This window comes from Orbicella franksi, chromosome 15 (assembly GCF_964199315.1).
Source record: "Orbicella franksi chromosome 15, jaOrbFran1.1, whole genome shotgun sequence".
Classification (NCBI taxonomy): domain Eukaryota; kingdom Metazoa; phylum Cnidaria; class Anthozoa; order Scleractinia; family Merulinidae; genus Orbicella; species Orbicella franksi.
In genome coordinates, this window is record NC_138159.1 from 3854378 (window position 1) to 3873587 (window position 19210).

At 38.3% G+C, this 19210-nt stretch overlaps 3 protein-coding genes across 3 annotated transcripts; 2 read left to right on the forward strand and 1 right to left on the reverse strand.

The window, feature by feature from the left end:
• Positions 1-3038: 3038 nt before the first annotated feature.
• LOC145470558 (substance-K receptor-like) lies at positions 3039-10882 on the reverse strand. Its single transcript, XM_081454369.1, has 2 exons — positions 10395-10882; positions 3039-4254 (listed from the first exon to the last, which is right to left on the reverse strand). Exon 2 carries the CDS (start codon positions 4220-4222, stop codon positions 3128-3130), a length of 1095 nt encoding a protein of 364 aa, XP_081310495.1. The 5' UTR covers positions 4223-4254; positions 10395-10882; the 3' UTR covers positions 3039-3127.
• A 4326-nt stretch (positions 10883-15208) lies between these two features.
• Positions 15209-15688, forward strand: LOC145470582 (BTB/POZ domain-containing protein 6-like). Its single transcript, XM_081454394.1, has one exon. The coding sequence runs from the start codon at positions 15209-15211 to the stop codon at positions 15686-15688; it is 480 nt and encodes a 159-aa protein (XP_081310520.1).
• A 9-nt stretch (positions 15689-15697) lies between these two features.
• LOC145470577 (BTB/POZ domain-containing protein 6-A-like) lies at positions 15698-16531 on the forward strand. Its single transcript, XM_081454386.1, has one exon. The coding sequence runs from the start codon at positions 15698-15700 to the stop codon at positions 16529-16531; it is 834 nt and encodes a 277-aa protein (XP_081310512.1).
• The last annotated feature ends 2679 nt before the right edge of the window (positions 16532-19210 follow it).

Below are 19210 nucleotides of genomic sequence, written 5' to 3' on the forward strand. Positions count from 1 at the left end.
TCTAAAGAAATGATTTGATTGTCTGTTTATCAGTCTGGATTTTATATTTTATCAACTGAAAGAAATGTTTTTCTTTTCGATGACCAGTGTGAAAATGTAGTCAAATTAAACTGGGTTGTTTTTTTGACAACTCACCGTTTCAAAATAAACAAAAGGTTCTAAACAGTCTTGATTAATTTAAATTTTAAGAGAACCTTTGCTTCATCAATCAAAACGTTTATTTAGCACATCTGAGCCTCCTGAAATCTCAAATAATAGTTATAAGGATCTAACATGCGTTACTTTTGGATAGGGGCACTAATTATTTAGACGATTTTAGTCTAACCATGTGTTTTTAAATGAATCATGTCAAAACATTTGTTTTTAAATGAATCATGTCAAAACATTTGTTTTTAAATGACTAATGTCATAACATTGAAAATAGGAAGAGAAAATTGCTAAGATTTCCTTTTTCCGTTAATTGCTTGTAAGAGTAATAAGATGGAATTTCGTTCATTCTGGGTTGTAAAATGGATTTTTCATTATGGACCACCATTGTACGTCTTTTTTAGTGAAAAAACACTAGTATTAGAAATACAGATACACCATGAACACCAAAAAAAATTTGCCGATAAGTTGTTGAATTAAACAAAACTCCAAGTTATACACAGCAGGACGTATATTTCGACTACTGGTTGTTTGAGAGATCCGATTTTTTCAAAAGACTTTGCGTTACTCCTTTCTAACTTGATGTTTGTGCTCACGTTTCGGAACGGAATGTCCAAATGGGCTCCCAGCGCAACACAAATAATGCGCCACGACAAGTACTTCTCACCGTTTAGTGTAAGAGCATCTGTTTATCATGGACCAAAGACTTGTTATTCATAAAACCTGTACGTGTTTATTTCCTTGTTCTCTATAAAGTACCTGTATGTTTCGGCCACGCGAATAAACAATTAACTCGCTATGTTCCAAAAAGTCATCGCTCGTGCAAAGAAATATCGTCTCGGACCGAAATAAAGACATGAAATACAATTTCACTCGAAGTCGCTTTCAGTCTTCACCTTAACACACTTGTAATCTGATATTTTTGATTTAATCTCTAAAATCTTTTTTTGTGCCACAAGGAAGTAGTTGACAAAATTTTATTTTTCTCGCCATATGTTGCCAAGGCTCACAGCAAGACAATTTTCAAGGATTTGTATGGAACTTTGATTCATCACTGTTGTAAAGATCTCGGTTAAGTCGTATAATTTAGCAAACAGAATAGTAAGTTTACATACCACATGAAAAGTTGTGCTCATCTGAAGCCTCTTGACTATGAGAGCCTTGATTCAGCATTTTCCCAATGTTCGTGTATGCATGTTGGTTTTTGGTTTTACAGTTCACCTCAACATAGCAAAATTAATGAAGGTGCTAATGATTGCAATCCAATGGTTATGAGATGAAAGATCCTGGTCACTCCATATTTTCACAGAAGAGTATAAAGGACTTGATTCTTTCAAAGAAAAGAACGCCTTCCTTTTTCAGATAAGAAAAGGATTTCGTACTTCACACAACGTTAGCCACTTGTCTTTAAAACCAAACCGTAACATATTGGGGCATAAAATTACTTTATGGGACATCTCTGCAGACACTTCATGTTGTCATCCCAGAGCTGAGCCCGCGTTCTTTTTGGTTAGCACTTACAGCAGGCACCCTTTCAAAGATTTGTCGGTCAGTGGTAGTTCCCAGGCTGACCGAGAGGGACAAGAACTAGCAGCAGTACAAACCAAGAGAATATTTTGTTTCTCAGTCAGTTGCCTCGAGCCTATGTAAAATTTGCGGTTTTAGTTTTATCCATTTTCCTCCAAGAACTCATTTTCACTGCTGCCTGTTTGAAATAAACTCAAAGAAAGAAGATTTTATTCATTTCCAATAACAACACTGAACATGTAAACAAAGCCACAACCAGGCCACGGCAATTGGTATAAATGGGCATTATGCACCAAATTACAAAGCGTTGTGGATTATCCATTCTTCCGTATACAGCACGAAGAAATGGTGTCAAAATGTAACTTCTTCTCTTTGCCAGTCAACATTCCCGTCGCCAGAGCCCGTGATTCTCTTGGTCAGCACCCAAATCGCCATCTTGGTTGATTGTGATGCAGAGTAAAAAAACTCGCGGGCTCTTGGGCAAGACTGTCATTCAATTCGAAGTTAACAGAGTTCTTTACTAAGAGTTGGCCACTTTAGAGCTCTTATATTAGTCTCAGGAGTCCATTACAAAACGCACTTGGCATGCTCAATTTTTTCGATAAGACACGCCTGAAGAGCATCACGGTATATGTATTTAAAAAACTGTAATGCAAGGACCACTTGTACAAACAGCTGCGGAGTGAAGCTGGATCTTGGTTTAGATCAGGATCAGCAGTGTAAAATAAATCAGAAAACCAATTTAAAGGCTGACCGGACGGCTAAAAAGGGTAAATTTAATGCCCAATATCTCGGTTAGACAGGGCTAACCCTCTTCAGGGGCTACACTGAAGCTACACTTCTTCAGGGGTTACACTTAGTTTCAGTGTAGCCCCTGAGGAAGGTTAGTCCTGTCTAACCGAAATACTGGGCATTAAATTTACCCTTTTATAGCCGCCCGGTCAGCCTTTCAATTGGTTTTGTTCTATATGTATTTAACGCTAGCTATTGAGTGCGTCTCACAGAGGGAACAGGGTACACACGCGCTTCGCAACATACTAATCAAACTAACAGTAATTCTAATATTAAATAATGAACAATGTTAAAGTAAAGATGGTGGACACATAGAATGTTTCCCCTTCTGACATTGTCGAGCCAATAACATAAGGAAAGCGATAATTTCTCGCTCCCTTTGCACTGGTTTCCATATGTTTTCGCGCGCACGTTTTCCCGCGTGCAAAACCCGTTACAAAATTTCCCGCCGTTACAGGTTTTCCCGCGTGTATACGGGCAAACGGTTACATTCCTTCTTCAAGTTATATATAATTTGTTTGCTGCGCGGTTTGAGACCGTGATCATCAGTTAAGATATCAAAGGTTATCGATTCTTGGAGGAACCTAACTATTAAAATTTTAATTAAAATTTCACTATTAAGTCTACTCCCTGAGCTTTCTTCAACTATTCCCAAAGAAAATTATACAGCCTCATTTGCATTATCAACTTGCTTTCGGTTTGCCATTACGGTCCCTTGACGCGACATCAAGCTATGTCCTCGGGCGATATGTGTTGAAGATGAGTGCTGTAGACTAGCCTGCCAGGAAGGACGCTTGAAGAGCCTGCGAGCTCCTTGTCTGAAGTTGTGGTGCATAATTAAGAATAACCACGGTGAAATGGCACTGTTGGCGTGACAGCACCAGTAAAACAACAACAGGATCAGCGGAGGAAGGGAGAAGTACGTTTCTTTTTGAAAATACGACAAGAAATGCATAAGGTGCGCGGGAATCCAACACACAGCAAATACCACGACTACCACGATTAACATACGCACCACTTTGCGTTTTGACCTCTCGGCAACGCGCCTGTTGGAAATGGTTTGTTGGCCAGGGATCTTTCGATGCCAGAGATTTTTGCCGATCAGGCTGTATGCTAAACCAATTCCTGTAAGAGGTAGCGAGTAAAGCGAGACAAAGACAATGATGTAGTAAATCTGGGAGGCGGTGACGTTGTCAAGAGGTGACCAGCTAATAATGCAGTATGAGGCAAAGCTATCTTGTATGACCCTGAACTGAAATAAATACGGAGACATGAAGATGCAGGAGAGAATCCAAATTCCCAGCGACGCGCATCTAGTGCTTCGTAGCAGAAGCGGGCGGCGTTTGAACGGGTGCAAGACAGCGTAGTAGCGATCCAGTGAAATCAACAACAAGGCGAAAATCGACGCGGCGATAGACAGCGCGTACGAGAAATGCGCCAGCTTGCATGTGACGTTACCAAGGTGACCAGATAACCAACGGTATTGAAGGAAAACATACAGGATCGAATAAGGCATCGCAAACAGCGTTACCAGCAAGTTGGCAACACACATGTTCACAAGAAGCATGTTTGTCAGCGAGCGCATCGAGGGTAGCTTGAGAACCAGGCAGATGACGACAATGTTGCCTAGCAACGCCGCTAGGAAGACGATACCGTAGGCGACAGTGATCGTTACTTTAGTTGTAGTATCGATTTTAATCCCTGACAAGGCGGTGAGGTTTTCTACGCGGGAAAGCGTAACGTTTACTTGGCTCATGGCTCTTATGTTGACTTCAGGTTATAACCAATCTAAAGAGGCAAAAATAAGTAAATAAAAAAAGAAAATTATAGTTCGGCTCGGTATCCACGTTTACTTTTACACTGTAAAAGTTTCAGTCCAGTTCCTGAACCATCCCTTTTCGGGTTGGAAGCGCAATTTGTGAAAAGTCCTTGGTCTTACAAGTGTAGCAGCTCTCGTAAGCTGCCACTGTTTTATTATTGTAGCAGCTCTTATATATCCTTTTCCGGGCTAAGGGCATTGTTTCTGCTGTTTTTTTACTGTTCTCTCAAAGGGTATCGAGCCACTCATGTGAGACCTTACGAGAACTGCTACATGACCCAACCATCCTCGTGGGCTTTAAGGGTGGGTGTAACGATTTTTTATCTATTCATCTTCAGTTCCTTAGCGATGGTATATTTTTCCAAAAGCCATTAAGTTTTTATGGACCTATTCAAGAACTAGGAAACATTAAAAATACAGTGACAATGCAGTGACGGACCCAGACCTTGAGCTAAGAGGGGGGCGGTTTGTTTTGCTTGCTCTGCCGGCTTTTCTTCCTTCTGCGATATTTTTTTTAGCCAAATTAAGGGGTTCTCGGACCCCCCGAGCACTTCCTCTAGATCTGCCACTGCAATTAATGTACGGGTGGATTTGAAGAAAGCCATAACAAGACTTTCCCTCACTATACTAATTTAACCTAAAACAATGTGAGAATATGCAGGAGCATCCAACGGATCCTTTCAGTAAAAAATCTTTTCAGAAGACCTCTAATCCCCTCCAATTTTCTTAAGAAAATTTTCGCCTGGAACTTTCATGATATGAGAAAACTATCAATGCCGTTTTTTCGGAATGATAGAGATGTCGTTTTGTATACCAGAAAAAGCCAGCTATGATTTTCGGAAAGGCAATAAGACCAAAGGTCTTTGGATAATGGACAAAAAAGTCCTTTTAAATTCAAGGAGACTATAAATTCCCCTAGAATGACCGAACCGATAAAAATTTTATAGCGCAGCCTAAAATGAACCTACAGAGCTTTAAAAGCACTCCTAAAGCATACCCTAAAACAGCCTTTTAAAGCATTTGGAGAAAACCGTCGGTAGGTGCCCCTGAATATTGTGTAAACAAAACATATATGATGCGATTTGTGTCTTTTTGCAGGTTGAAATGGCCTGTCAATGATTTTGTTGTTATTGAAGCTTGTTCCTATTTTCAGTATAACAATAGACGGCAAATGTTTAACAGACTTGACAATTAGATCCTACAGTCGTTTGATTATTAATGTTCCAACGACTTACACTTTGTGTCATATTTTAATACTTAGCATTTCTCAATTATCTCCCTGCATCTCTAAAGAAGTTATTTCTCTCATAAAATCTTTTTAAATTTATAATTGATGGCATGTAGGTTTACCTTGAAATCCAATAAGTCCGCCAAATATAATACACCGAATGGTTGCCCACGCAAATAGAGATAATTTATTGTTCCCACTAAACACTGTTCAATCTCGATATAAAGTTTTTCGGTTGGAGGTGGATAAATATTGCTTTCCTAAAGACAGCTACAGAATTGGTATCTGAACGTACGGCATTCCCACCCAGGCACCAAAATGAAAGAGCTTTTTCAATTAACTCTATTTTTTTTTTTCCTTTTTTCTTCGACATAGACTTTTCGGTTTTAGAGATTTTGCCGGTGATTGCAGCATATAAAACTGGTTGATGTCCTTATAAATTTTTTACGTGTTCCGGCATCATGGAGAAATACAGTGTACTTACCATAGAGTTTGTCATTTTCAATAGTGTCATGTGTTTAACGATCGATGGGTAAAGTTCCGCACGGAACGGAGTAAGCCACTAATACTCGACAATTTTCTAGAAAGCGTATTTTTATGCCCAATAGGTTAGCTTTGTGTCGAATGTCGTTTCGGAGAAACGAATGCTTTCTGAGGCAATTTTATTTCAGAGTTCTGGGCAATCTGGTGGAGTGGAAAAATACATGAAAATATTAAGTGAAATCTACATGAAAGACATTACTGTGGAATTCCTAAAACGATCAGCTAAGACAGGAAACCGAGTTTATCTGCAGCTCTTTTTTTTTAAGATCATCAAATAATTACTTCACCGAGAAGAAGTTCTTTTTGTAAGGGTTCAAGATCCAAACGAGCCACATTTTTGCAATCTGCACTGAATTCAAGGGACTGAGATTCGCAGAGGATCGAGTGAAAATATGACATTAAAGTCGATTCTCTTTGCCAAGTTAATTTGGCAAAATACACGAGAAACTAGAAAACAAATATATTATATAACATTTGTGTCTATGTTTCGCACTGGAGAGAAAGATACCCACCAAAAGCTGCAAGTTTTAAAAGACATCAAATATTGAAGCATACCTTCAAGTACCGAGCGATGTTCTAAATCTAGAGCAGGAGAAAATGTGATCTTGAACAAATCCTGCTTATGCTTGATCTACTTTAGCTGTGTGAAACTATTGGTAACTCTTAATCCTTTAAAACGAATAAATCGCACTTGCTCTTATTGGTTGAGTAGATTCCGCCCTTTTTGATTGACAAGCAGGTGGTTATTTTGAAAGGTAACCGGGAATAATAACCTCTCTTAACAGCTATGAATACTTTTGAAGCTTAGAAGATCTCATTAAAAGATGTTTGTTCTCTCATGCGAAAGAAGAATAACCCGGGATCAGACCAAGAAATGAAAGATGGTTTTAAACGCTGAGCATCTAAAATAAATTGCACTGCGTAAAGGAAATCTGGATGAACCCAATGTACGGCAGAAGATGAACTACTAACAACAATTCAATAAAAGTAAATTAACACGTAATCAAAATCATGTCGTTATATGCAAACTAATCCGTAAATGGCACAGAATTTGCCGAAAGAAGTTTGCTGAGCATTAAATAATCTTTTCACAAACTGTGGTCAGTCTAAAGACGTTGCGAGTTTGGCTCTAAGGAAAAGTTAAGTTGTTGCAGATGGTCTAACGTTTGCGTGTTGGTAGGTTTAAGGACGGGAGCGAAACGACAGCCATTTGGGGGGTAAAATAATTCCGAGTGTCGGCAGCGCGGCAGGCGTGTGTTAATCACAAAAACGGGGATACTTTGACAGTTTTTATGACGTTCAAGCGGAGTTTCAAAGGCGGAAAAAGTGGCAAACATTGTGCCATTTAGTCCCAATTGCTCGATTTTAAATAAAGTATCAATCAGACAGTCAGTCAGTCAGTAAAAAGACTCAATAGTGGAATACTCTACAGTATCTGGACAATAAGAAAAAAATTAAGATCATTTCACGTCTTTATTTGTTCACTTTAATTAATGAACAAATTTTAATTTAGCGTTTTCTCGTTTGAATCGTAAGGAACAAGCTTACGCGCAATGGGGAATAATGTAAAGGAACATTTAAACGCAGCTTCACGTCTTTTTCATTTTAAACGACTTTCAATATTACTTGAATTAAAAGGTTGTTTCTATAGGAACAAAATACAGCAACAACAACAAGTTCAAAACCGCCCTGTAAACAGAAATCTTATGACTGCGACTCGTTTTGTTTAAATTTTGATTTTGTGAATTTTCAGTACATCAAGACTCTTGTTGATAACTCGATTTCTTCTTCTCTTTCTGCTCTTGATTATATACTTAAATTCGAAGCTGGTCAATGCTTCGCTCAGTAACACTAGAAGAAATGTCTAAACACTATTGGGCTAGAGAAAAGCAGATTTTTCCAGACAAATGTGCTCGAATCGAAATTTCGATGAAATTTTATGTTTGATTACGCGTCTACGATGTCAAGGACAGTGTTCTTGCGCATGTCATGTAGTTAATTTTGCCATGAAGTCAGCGGTCAGGCTAAGGCGAGCAGAGCGTTTATAGTTACGTCCGACTGATTGTGGCGTTGCAAACACAATTGAGCGTCCTACGAGCGCATTTCGTTCCTCTTTACTCGTCAGTAAAACGTCAGTTCTGCGCCTGACGAGCTTAACACTGATCGACACAACAAGAGAAACGAGAAGTAAAACCTTTTATACCTAACCTTCTCCTTGGCTACGTTTCTTAATTGTTAAATTCCGTTAAAGGTTTTTCTGGTTGGTGTGATAATTGCATCGATATGGAACTTAGGACAGAGGCGAACAATTTTCCAAGTGTTCCAGATTCTTTCAAATCGAAGGTGTAAATGGTAGAGTTTTACTAATTACTGAGAGTTAAAAAGGGATTTTTTTCATATTCTTTTCTTTTTCTATGAAATTTCACTCGTTATAAGCTCCTGCTCAACGACTCGCGCGACTTTTTCATTGAATCAGAAGTTTTATCCAAAACCACACGTGACTCGCTCGCACGCGTTTTCCTGCACTTCCCGTCAGCTACGTGTTTTACTTTGGATTTTGATTGGTTCATTCGATTGTCTGTGTCCTTCGTGATTGGCTAAAATGATAACTTTGGTTTTGGTTTTACGATACTCAATTCAAACTGCTCTAAAAAGACTCACATATACCAACAAAAGTGCCCAGAGGTTCAAGCAAGGAACAGATGAAAAGTGAGCGGCTCTGCTCAGTTGAGAACAAAAAACATGTATCAATCGGCCATCTGCAAGTGGAAATTAAGGGTCATTCTGTTTCCTTTTAGAACCAACGTATTTTGACTCTTTAAGAAGCTGATCAATCGGACTAAGAACAATACAAGCACAGTAAAATTTTCTTTTATTTTAAACAGAAAAAAGTGTGACTGCATATAAAATTCATCAACTTGAATAGAATGTAAAAATAATCGTTTGAGTAATAACTGTTCAAGTAGTTAAATGTGGTGATTTGCAAGTTTTTAGTACGACTCAGTGTTACCCCGGTTTCAATCATATCAAGATTTTGAAGGATTCTCGATTTTTTTTAAAAAAAACTGTACTTAACATAGGTGTCGTAATCTCATGATGTTTTTCCCACAAGTTTTACTTGTTTTTATTTACTCATTCACTTATTTACTTATTTTAAATTGTTATGATTTTGTTTTGGTTACTTTTGGAATTTTTTGTGGCCTTTGGCATAATTAAACACAAATTTAATGCAGACGGTCGAGTTAAATTATGCAAATTTACGTGAGATCCACACAATAGAGAACTATTGGAAAAACAGCTGTTCTTTTGTTGTAAGTAGAAAATAGGAAGAAGCAACAAATGAGATATTTAATAAAAACCATCAACCAGGACGAAAAATATCAATCCTGTTTTCAAAACTAAAATAATAGCTTATAATATGTTTTTTTTTCCGTTGAAAGGGATAGAAAACATAAAGAACAGCACATTGCCAGAATATCGGAAGCAATTTGTTCAAGACAGCATTGGGGAGATGGTGTGGAGAAATACAATTATAAACTTTCTGTACAAAAAGGAAGCCTGTTGATTCAACAAATCTCATAAAATTAAGGCGCTATGTTGATCTTATTTGTTTGTTTACCGCTTACCGTAGCAGGAAACACAAAAACCGTGTACATCGTTTCTGCCATAACGACGAGTAAATTGCATTTTTAGTCATAAAAGTCAAGGAAAAACATATTAAAGTTTGTATTTTTCAAACTAGTACTAACTTAAATTTAAAAAATACTGCCATAATGTGCTGCTAATGAATATTAATTACAGTGTTAATGCATATTGACTGCAGCAAAAGTCATTAATGGTTGTTTCTAAGGGTGCAAGCTCGGTCTCGCTAGACTTTTTCAAGCCGTAAAATATGGAAAATTATAACATCAGAATAATGAGAGTAATATTTTGAATTAGATTCAGATATTTTAGCTGGAATATTTTCTGGCCTTTCGACAAGGGCTTGTCAAAAGAAAAAGGCCGATTCGCTCTATTGCTTAAATTTAGAAACTGATCTGTCGTGATGGAAGTGAATTCTATCGTATTCTAAGGTGTCTACTTTTAATCTAGAACCAAACATCGACTTCTTTATACCAATATAAAAATATATGTATAGTTTCCAATAGTTTTCGAGGGCTTACTACAACACGAAGGACTAAAAACCAAACGAAGCAAGGTCTTACAACTCTTGAAAAAAACAGCCACAAGTATGATGTATGTATGACGTTTTGTTTGTTGTGAAATAATTCGGTTAAATCAACGTTTAGGTGAGATTCTGCTTGTTAATGTACTAAGAAAGGTAAAAAATATTCTTACCTTTTTACTCGTTCGGAAATCCCCTTTTAAGCCTTCTATCAGTGTAGTGATTTACAAGCGTTCGTCTTATTTCTCTTCGTCGACGACTCTTAAACACTTGAAAATCCTTTTTCAATTGATGTCTGGATTATATCTGAAGCTCTGTCCCGAGTGAAGGGTAGGCAAAATTGCCACAATGCTCATTTACAACCATTCACTCGACTCTCTACTAACAGATCTGTCATTATCTCGACGCGCGGGGAAATCATATTCGAAAAAAATAATTTGCCGTTTATCAATTTTTTTTTTCGCTAAGAGGCTTTCGTGAAGATCCTGCGGTCAAATATTGCCTTCCATATCAAACAATTGATACATAAAACGGAATAAAACAATGGAGATATCAAACGAGCTCTAGAAGTTTCCCTTGAAGAGCCGCCAGGGAAAATATGCCAAAAAACTGCGTCACTGAGGTAAATAACCAATGATACGGCATTTCATTGGTTCTTAGACAGTCATGATACTGACATTATTGCAATGTATTTGTCAGAGATTGCAGATAATTTGAACTGGAATTTGATAGCCAGATTAAGCAATTTACACAGAAAAAGGGAGGCTTTATGTCAGGTGGATATCAGAGAAGTAAGGAAATAATAAGAATAGAAAAAGCTTGGAATATCGTCTTTCTGAGATCGTTGTCTTTGTGTGCATAAAATCTAAGTTATCCATAGACCACCTTGAAGTGATTTCCATTCTGAATATAAAACACTCCACTGCGATGAGAAAAGCTTTGAATTTTTACTCAATGTTTCTCCGCCGAAACGTTTGAAGGGTTTTAAACTCACCTTAAACAGCTTTACCATAAATGCAATCGGCAAAAGAACTATGGTTTTTATCTTTGATCTCGTTTTAATGTTCTTTGCTGAAACATTGTCCAACAAGCTCTAGTAAAGGTGACGTTTTCTCATTATCAACACAGAACTGATCCAGTAATTACAAACTTTTGGCAAGCATGACAATAATAATAGAACTGCATTTATTCAAAAAGAAATGTTTTTACATGATTTTAACACCACTCACATTGTACATGAAAAATTTAATGTTTTGCCGGTGACTTTGAGTTACAAATTGCCTCGCTTTATTATTATATCTGGGTCATCTGTGAAAAAGGCAGTTTATCCTCGCAATTTTACTTGACACAAGGCTTCTACTAAGATTAAATCCGGCTTTTATTTTTGTGAAAATTTTTACCTTATTGTTCCCTTTGCCCTGCCGTCAAAAAGTAGTTTGTATCTAATCGCGAAACATGTTTGTAATAAGGTATTTTAAAGTTGCTTCGTTCTTTATGATGATGATTCCTCTTTTTAGCCTTTCTTGTGTCTTGTGACTTTTGATTATTCAGTCTTGCTTTCGGCATGTTTTGTCTTTGTTCGTTTAAAATGAAAATTTAGAAATTAAACTTAAGCACTTTTTAACAGGTATGAAAAAAAGAGATCTATTTCAATGATTCTGTACAGCTTGGTGCAAAGAGCACCCAGCTTTATCAGACAGTTCACTGCCGCGAGTTAGCTAGTAAAACTAAACTATTCTATAGACCTTAAGTGCCCACAGTTTTTCAAGCGATATGAGGCCGTCAGCTGCCATATACAGTGACGCCGGCTATATATACTAAGTGAAAACATCGCTAAAAACTTTCCCACTAGGTTAATGACCCTCGCAAAGGTGAGCTAACTTCTTGTTGACATTAACAATAACATGATACAAGGAAAGGTCACACAAAAGTAAAAGCACCTCACTTGGATGTTTTATGTCACCAGTGTGAACAACATGACATAACGTACACAGGAACAATGACATAAGCCTGAGGAAATAAGGAGAAAAAAGCTAATCTTTTCCTATGTCGTTATATCAATGCTGCTTATCTGTGGCAAAAAACCAAGGCCAGGGCGACTCTTATGGTGGACGCAATCTCGCCGCACGTGGTTAACATACAAAGTAAGATATTCCAGTGATAAGTGATATATAGGTGTGGTGCAATCGGGTGAATAATTAATTAATCAGTATTAAACACATGCGGTGTCACACTAAAAGTTTTTCGGCATCACCTCAGAAAATCTTGTTGAAAATAACCTTCTCCAGCTGAGATCTAACTGATATTAATATACAGCACGCTATTTTAGTTTTTTTCTCTTACCTACAAAAGGAGCTTTTCGAAAAGGCTTTTCAAACCGCAGGAATTTGAAAACACCGACGTTGCGTTTTCGTGTGGACGGAAAATTTTTTCGTTAACGAAGTTTTGCGAAAATGATAACGTTACGATAATTATGATACACCCCCGCACGTGGTTTCCTCACGCAACCACAAATACAAAATTCAAATTCCTCTGGCGTGTTATGGTGGGAAAACATTGATGCATTTTCAGAGTGAAACCACCGTTTTGAATGCTATCGGTTTCTCTCGTCGTTTGTTGAGTAGGTGGTATGGAAACACAATAAAAACGGCAATGTCAGATATTTGGTCTACATATAATAAAAAGAACATTACATGTTGGCTCAAAGATAAAGTGACGAAAACAATATCTCAATATCGTTCTTGCCACTTGAACGTAAAATTCATTTATTATATAGACACGAGTGTTTTACTGGAAAATAAACCATTCGTAAAATTCCTACAAAACTACATCCGGAAACTTAGAGGCGTAGTATATTTTCCATATCATTACTAGGTGGTTCGAATTAGTAAAGATATCGATGACGTCATTTCTCGCAGTACTGCAATCCTGGCCAAAAGTCCTTAGGACAGTTGACAGAATGACAACTGGTGACGCATTATATGGGAAGTGATTATTTAATTTGCCGAACCCCCCTCCCCTCCTCCCCTCCCCCCCCCCCCAAAAAGAAATTTGCTGGAATAGTGAGTCTACTTTGGATGAATCGACATTAAAATTGTGTTGGGGGGTGGGGAGGGGGAGGTGGACAGAAAGACCACATGTAAACAAAAGTGCAAAGTGTCCCAAGACTTTTGACCAGGATTGTCCGAATGAGACTTTTCAAAAACACACTATATTATTTAGCGAGATCTCTATGCTATCGAGCCTGTACTGCTATAGACTAGACTATAGACATTAACTGAGCTTACTTTCATTCCTTTCCAAACCAAACACAACGTAGCCTACGCAGCTTGTCGGTTTAAGCAATTTTTGCAGTTTGAGCAGTTTGAGCGCGAGCGCACAAAGCGGCGAAGCCGCAAGGAACCGCCTGCCTGGATTACTCGCATTTTTTATTGCCGCCCCTATTACATACTTTGACAACCCGATGACAGGTTTTGTGGATTGTATTAACGCAGCTAATCAGAGCATAGATCGCAATAAGAAACCGCTTCCAGCCAACTTGGCTGGGGAAAGTCACTGTGATACTGTAGAGTCTATCAAAACAAAACTATCCTATGCGGTGTTTGCTCGATGGCGGCGAGGGGCAATACGCCGAAAAAGTCTGTCAAGGGAGGAATCGAGAGAAGTTAAAACGATAATTGTAGACTTTGTTGTTGTCCGCTCAAGATCAAATTCGGAGAATTTAAACATTTCCATGCAAAACCTTTTCAAGGTCTCTAAGCATGAAGGATTTCAAAATGGCACTTTGTCAGAAATCTGAAATTGGTCTAGAAATAGAAAGATCAGACATATCACCTGATCGTGTGTACCATGTCTGTGCACGTAAAAGAAGAAACGCTTTTGGACTTCATAATTTCATCTACTGGAGCCTGCAGAAAGGGAAGCAAGCGGCGATTGAAGTTTCTGATGATTCAAGCAAATGCAAACGTCTATTGCCAACGACCGTTTCGTTGCCAGATAGAAGTCGTCAAACAAGAAAAGGACATAAAACATCAGACGACAATTCCATTGTTGTGAAGTTTAGAGATAATATTTCTGAAATTTAGTCGTCGATGATGCTTTTAACAGCGAAATAACAACGGTACATGTACTGGTTCTCGTAGAGGACAATACTAGTCTGGCGAGCGCAAACAGTGAAACACGGTAAAAAATCATGCTTTTGCCAAAGTCTGTTGGGAAAACGACAATCACTTCTCTTCCGTCAGGCAAATTGTTTACGGCTGTTTCTTGCGTTTGGCAGTCAACAATTTCGCGATATTCGCGAAGAATATTCAGGCGCGATAGCGCTTTCGACAACGCTTTCTGAATTATTTTCTGTTTTATACGCGCCAAAGATCTGCGTTGTAATCATTGTTGTTCCTTGGAGCTGTCCTCTGGGAGATTACTTAAAATTTTGACTGATGTGTTAGCCTTTTGATTCAAAGGCAATGGCCCGCACGCCAGCGTACTGGACGAACAAAAAAAGCCGGTAATCCGTGCAGGCGGTTTCTCAGTTGTCTTTCTCTTAGGCTCCGCTCGTTAATGCGAGGTTGGCGCTCATTATCGCGGCTTCGCCGCTTTCTTAGCGCGCTCAAATTGCTCAAAAGCCGCCAAGCTACGCAGGCCAAACACACTGTTGATGTTAATTCATCCACAGAAGCTGCTGTAAACTATATTTTATCGAGTTTGATTTTTATGCGCAACTCTTTTTCCTTTTTTCAGGGTATACCAATATTTTATTCATTCGAAAAAGTAAGAAGATCAAGGACAAAGTTTGAAGCCCATTGTCCAGTTCCCCCGTTCTGCCATAGGACACGATTACCATACTAAACAACCTCTTTATCTTGCTCACAAAACACCGCTGACTCAATTGCTCCTGGTATCACGATAACGCCGAGATAACGCCATTTTGAACTCAAGAAGAAAAGGCGAAAGAGCATTCCCTGAGATTCCCTGAGTAGACCGAGTGATGATGGCTCACTTTCAAGAAAATTGGTTGCAAGCAGAAGACCACATCAAACAAAGAGGCATTTTCATGTTCAACAACGTTCTTCTAAGCGATGTAAGCCTTGTTGTTGGTGCCTCGAGGGATAAAAGTGCTCCGAAGAAAAGCAAGATGGCAATTCCTACCCACAAGATGGTGTTGTCGATTTGTAGCCCCGTGTTTTTCGCCATGTTCTGTGGGGATTTGGCGGACAGATCGGAATCTGTTTACCTACCTGACTGTGAGTACGAGGGAGTGTTAGAAATGCTACGATACATATACGGTGGGGAGCCGGAACTAAACGAAAGCAATGTGATGGAAGTGCTGTACGTAGCAAAGAAATACCTGGTTAATTCTCTCGCTGTTAAGTGCATTGAGTTTCTACGACGTAACTTGGACACTGCAAACGTGTTTTGTGTTCTGTCACACGCTCAGCAATATGGCGAGAAAATTCTTGTGGATTAATGCTGGGAAATGATCGATCTAGAAACTGAGGAAGCAGTGAAATCTGATGGATTCGTCACAATTGAAAGATCTTTACTTGAAGCACTAGTCGTGAGAGATTCCTTGACAGTCAACGAGGTAGATTTGTTCCAAACCGTTGATCTCTGGGCTACAAATGAATGTGAAAGGCAAGGGCTGACTACAGATGCCAATGTAAAAAGAAGCATTCTTGGAGAAAAGATAGTGAGAGAAATTCGTTTTCCATTGATGAAAGAGAAAGAGTTTGCAATTGTTGTGCTAGACAGTGAAATACTCAACCCCCAAGAGGTTGTTTCCATGGTGAAGCATTTTAATTCAGTATTGTCCTCAGCAGTTGGTTTCCGAGGAGACAGAAGAGTTGGCCCTTATCAGTCATGTTTCAGATTTAGTGGCATTCAGCCAGATCTGCATAAATTCAGTGGTGAACAAAGCATCAATTTCCATGTAAACAAAGACATAGTGATCCGTGGGATTCGTCTGTTTGGCAGTGGAAATAATGAATATGATGTGACATTGACCGTGTTAAAACACCTTGGGGGTGTCATTGCCGATAAATCTGGAAAATTCTCATCAGTTCTTGTAAGGAGGAAAGATTATTTCTATAGTGGTGTTGATATCATGTTTGATCCAGTTAATTTGAGGAAAGGTGTTCATTATGTGGTTAGGGCGAATATAAATGGTCCTGAGTCACATGCTGGGATCAATGGTGTCCAGGAAGTTACATCGCATGGTGTGACATTTTTCTTTAAAGGCACTGGTAGTTTACTTTCTACCACCACTCTTCAGTGGGGACAAATTGCTGAGTTTTTCTTTACGCTACTATAACTTTACAAAGGAGTGCTGTTTCTGGGATAACCTGTCGTTTTGCCTGATAGCCAGTTCTCCGGATGTCAGTTTGCTCGAGCTGAAAGTCCCTTTGCCTGGAGTGAACCAAGAGCTCAAAGAAGGAGGTGTTAACTTTTCTTGCGATAATTCTGTACACAAAAGGAGCGAAAAAGACAACGTTGCGGGCATAATGAAACAAAACTACACACATGCCTATTAGTATTTCTCCTTCTTCAATCCACTGACCACAAAGCTACATGTCACAGTCTGGGTGAACCGACTAACTGTCTGGGCAAACTGGATTCAGGCAAAGCAATGGTAGTTAATTCGTGCTGGGATCTGTGATTAGATGCAATATAATTTAGACCAGTTTGGCTCTTTTATATGGTTGCAGTTTTTGACACATATGGTTTTAAGACATGGGAAAACTGTCAGGATTAGACCAACTGTCAGGATTAGAGCAACATGTAACAGTTCTTCTGTAGTTTTAATGCAAGACTCGTGGTTTTACGTAATGTCTGACAGTCTCGTGGTTTGACCTAGAATCTGAGCAGCCTCAGTTTTTGCATTCTTTTTTTAAAGATTTTAGAGCAAAAGAGGGATTGCTCAAATTTATAGTGGTGAAAAGAGATCATAACGAAAGTTTTTAATTGAAGAGTTTAGAAGATAACCACTGCATAGTGTTTTTACAAAGGCAGCATTTTTTGCCAGGCGTACACTGTACTCTTATTAGATGATTGTAATAGACGACGAAATTAATTGTTTTCGGGAGCCGACAGATGACTTCGAAGCTCCATGATTTTCGTTTGTCTTTGCTGGGAAAAGACATCTCCCCAGTACAATCAGCCAAAGATCTCGGCGTGATTTTGGATTCGAACTTGACATTTGATGATCATATTAAGAGCACAGTATCGGAATGTATCGCACGCCTCGCGCAAATTAGCCGTGTCAAACACTGTCTTGACAGAACGTCGTTGTTAACCGTGATAAATGCCTTGGTTTTCAGTAAGTTGTACTACTGCTCGAACGTCTGGGCAAATACCACAGAGAAAAATATAAGGAAATTACAGGCTGTGCAGAACTACGCATGTCGAATCGTTAGTGGCGCGAGAAAGTACGATCATGTAACTCCCCACTTAAAAAGTTTGTCTTGGTTACCCGTTAAGGACCAACTATACTACCGCCAAGCTACCATGGCTTTTAAATGCATTTCCGGACACGCCCCCAAATATTTGACGTCACAATTCATTACCCGCGAGCAAGTTACCAAGCGTACAACTAGGAGTGGCCAAAAGCTTGATATACCTTTTTTTAAAACAGCCTCAGGACAAAGAACATTTTATTACAGAACTATTGGACTTTGGAACAATTTAGACCCCTTTTTAAAATCAAGCTGTTCAGTTCAAGTTTTTAAACGTATCTTAAAGAATAAGCTTTTAGACAATTTTGTAAATACTCCCTAAACTTCATTTATTTTTAGTATTTTTCGCGACTACAAAGTTTAGATAATGTTGTAAACGTTTTTTTTTTTTTTTTTTAAATTTGATTAATTTTGATTGTGTAGTTATTAGTAACTTAGTAATTTAAGTAATTGTTCCTGAAAAGCCCCATTGGGGAGGTAACAATAAAGTATGTATGTATGTATGTAAAAAATAGATGAACTACTGAAAAATAGTTGCAACTTGTGTTGCAAACTCTATGTAAGTTCATTTTACTCAATGTTTTTCAATGTTTTCCAAGACGATTCAGATAAAAGCTTAAGATTTTATTTTTTTTGCGAATGAGATATTTCGTTTAGAGCATGTTTTGTTTACGGTACACTCAACACATAATTTTGATTAAATTAATTCCATAATAGGGAATAGTTGATTCTGAAGATCCTGGAGGTGTGATCTCTTTCATGACTTTTAATTCTTTTTTATTACTAAATGAATAATTGATTCATCAGACGAACAAATAAAGAAAAAAAAAATTATGCGTGTTCCTCCCAGGAATGAATGCATGCACAAAATATTGGATGCAAGCATGAATGTTAAATATTGACTGTAGAACGCAGCTCTGATTGCCTCTGAAATATAGCTCTTCGGGTTGCAACTGAACTTGCAATCCGTGGGATGAGTCTGTAATTTTTGTTTCGTTTCCTCAGAAACGAAACGGTCCTGTTTTCAGTTCAGGGGTAAACTATTTACATAGTGGAGGTAATATCCAATCAGAGTAAAGTTCGTAATTGTTAATGTAAATTCGACGGCAAAATCGCCGCCAAAATTCGGTGCATCGCAACAAAATGTGGCATTTGCAACATTACAATTGGTGCCTTGTACGAAAATGGGAAATTACGATTGAAACTCTCGTCTCTTGTTATATTACACAAGAAAACTACGAACTGGACTTCTAATCGGATAGTGTTAGTGAAAAGTAAATATCTGACTTTCGAGGTAGGGACACTGCCATACCATTCGATTTGTCCACCAATGCGATATTTGAAACCGATGGAAGCAGTTAGTTTTGTTTAGTTCAACAAAGAAATGGTACTGTTTTCCGTTTTAGAATGATTTATTGACATAGTGAGTATAAATGTCATCAGGGTAGCGCTTGTAATTCACAAGGTAAACATGTTCAACAAAAATAACTTGTTGAAACTAATTTTATTTCGTGTCACGGAAACAAAATATATTTTGT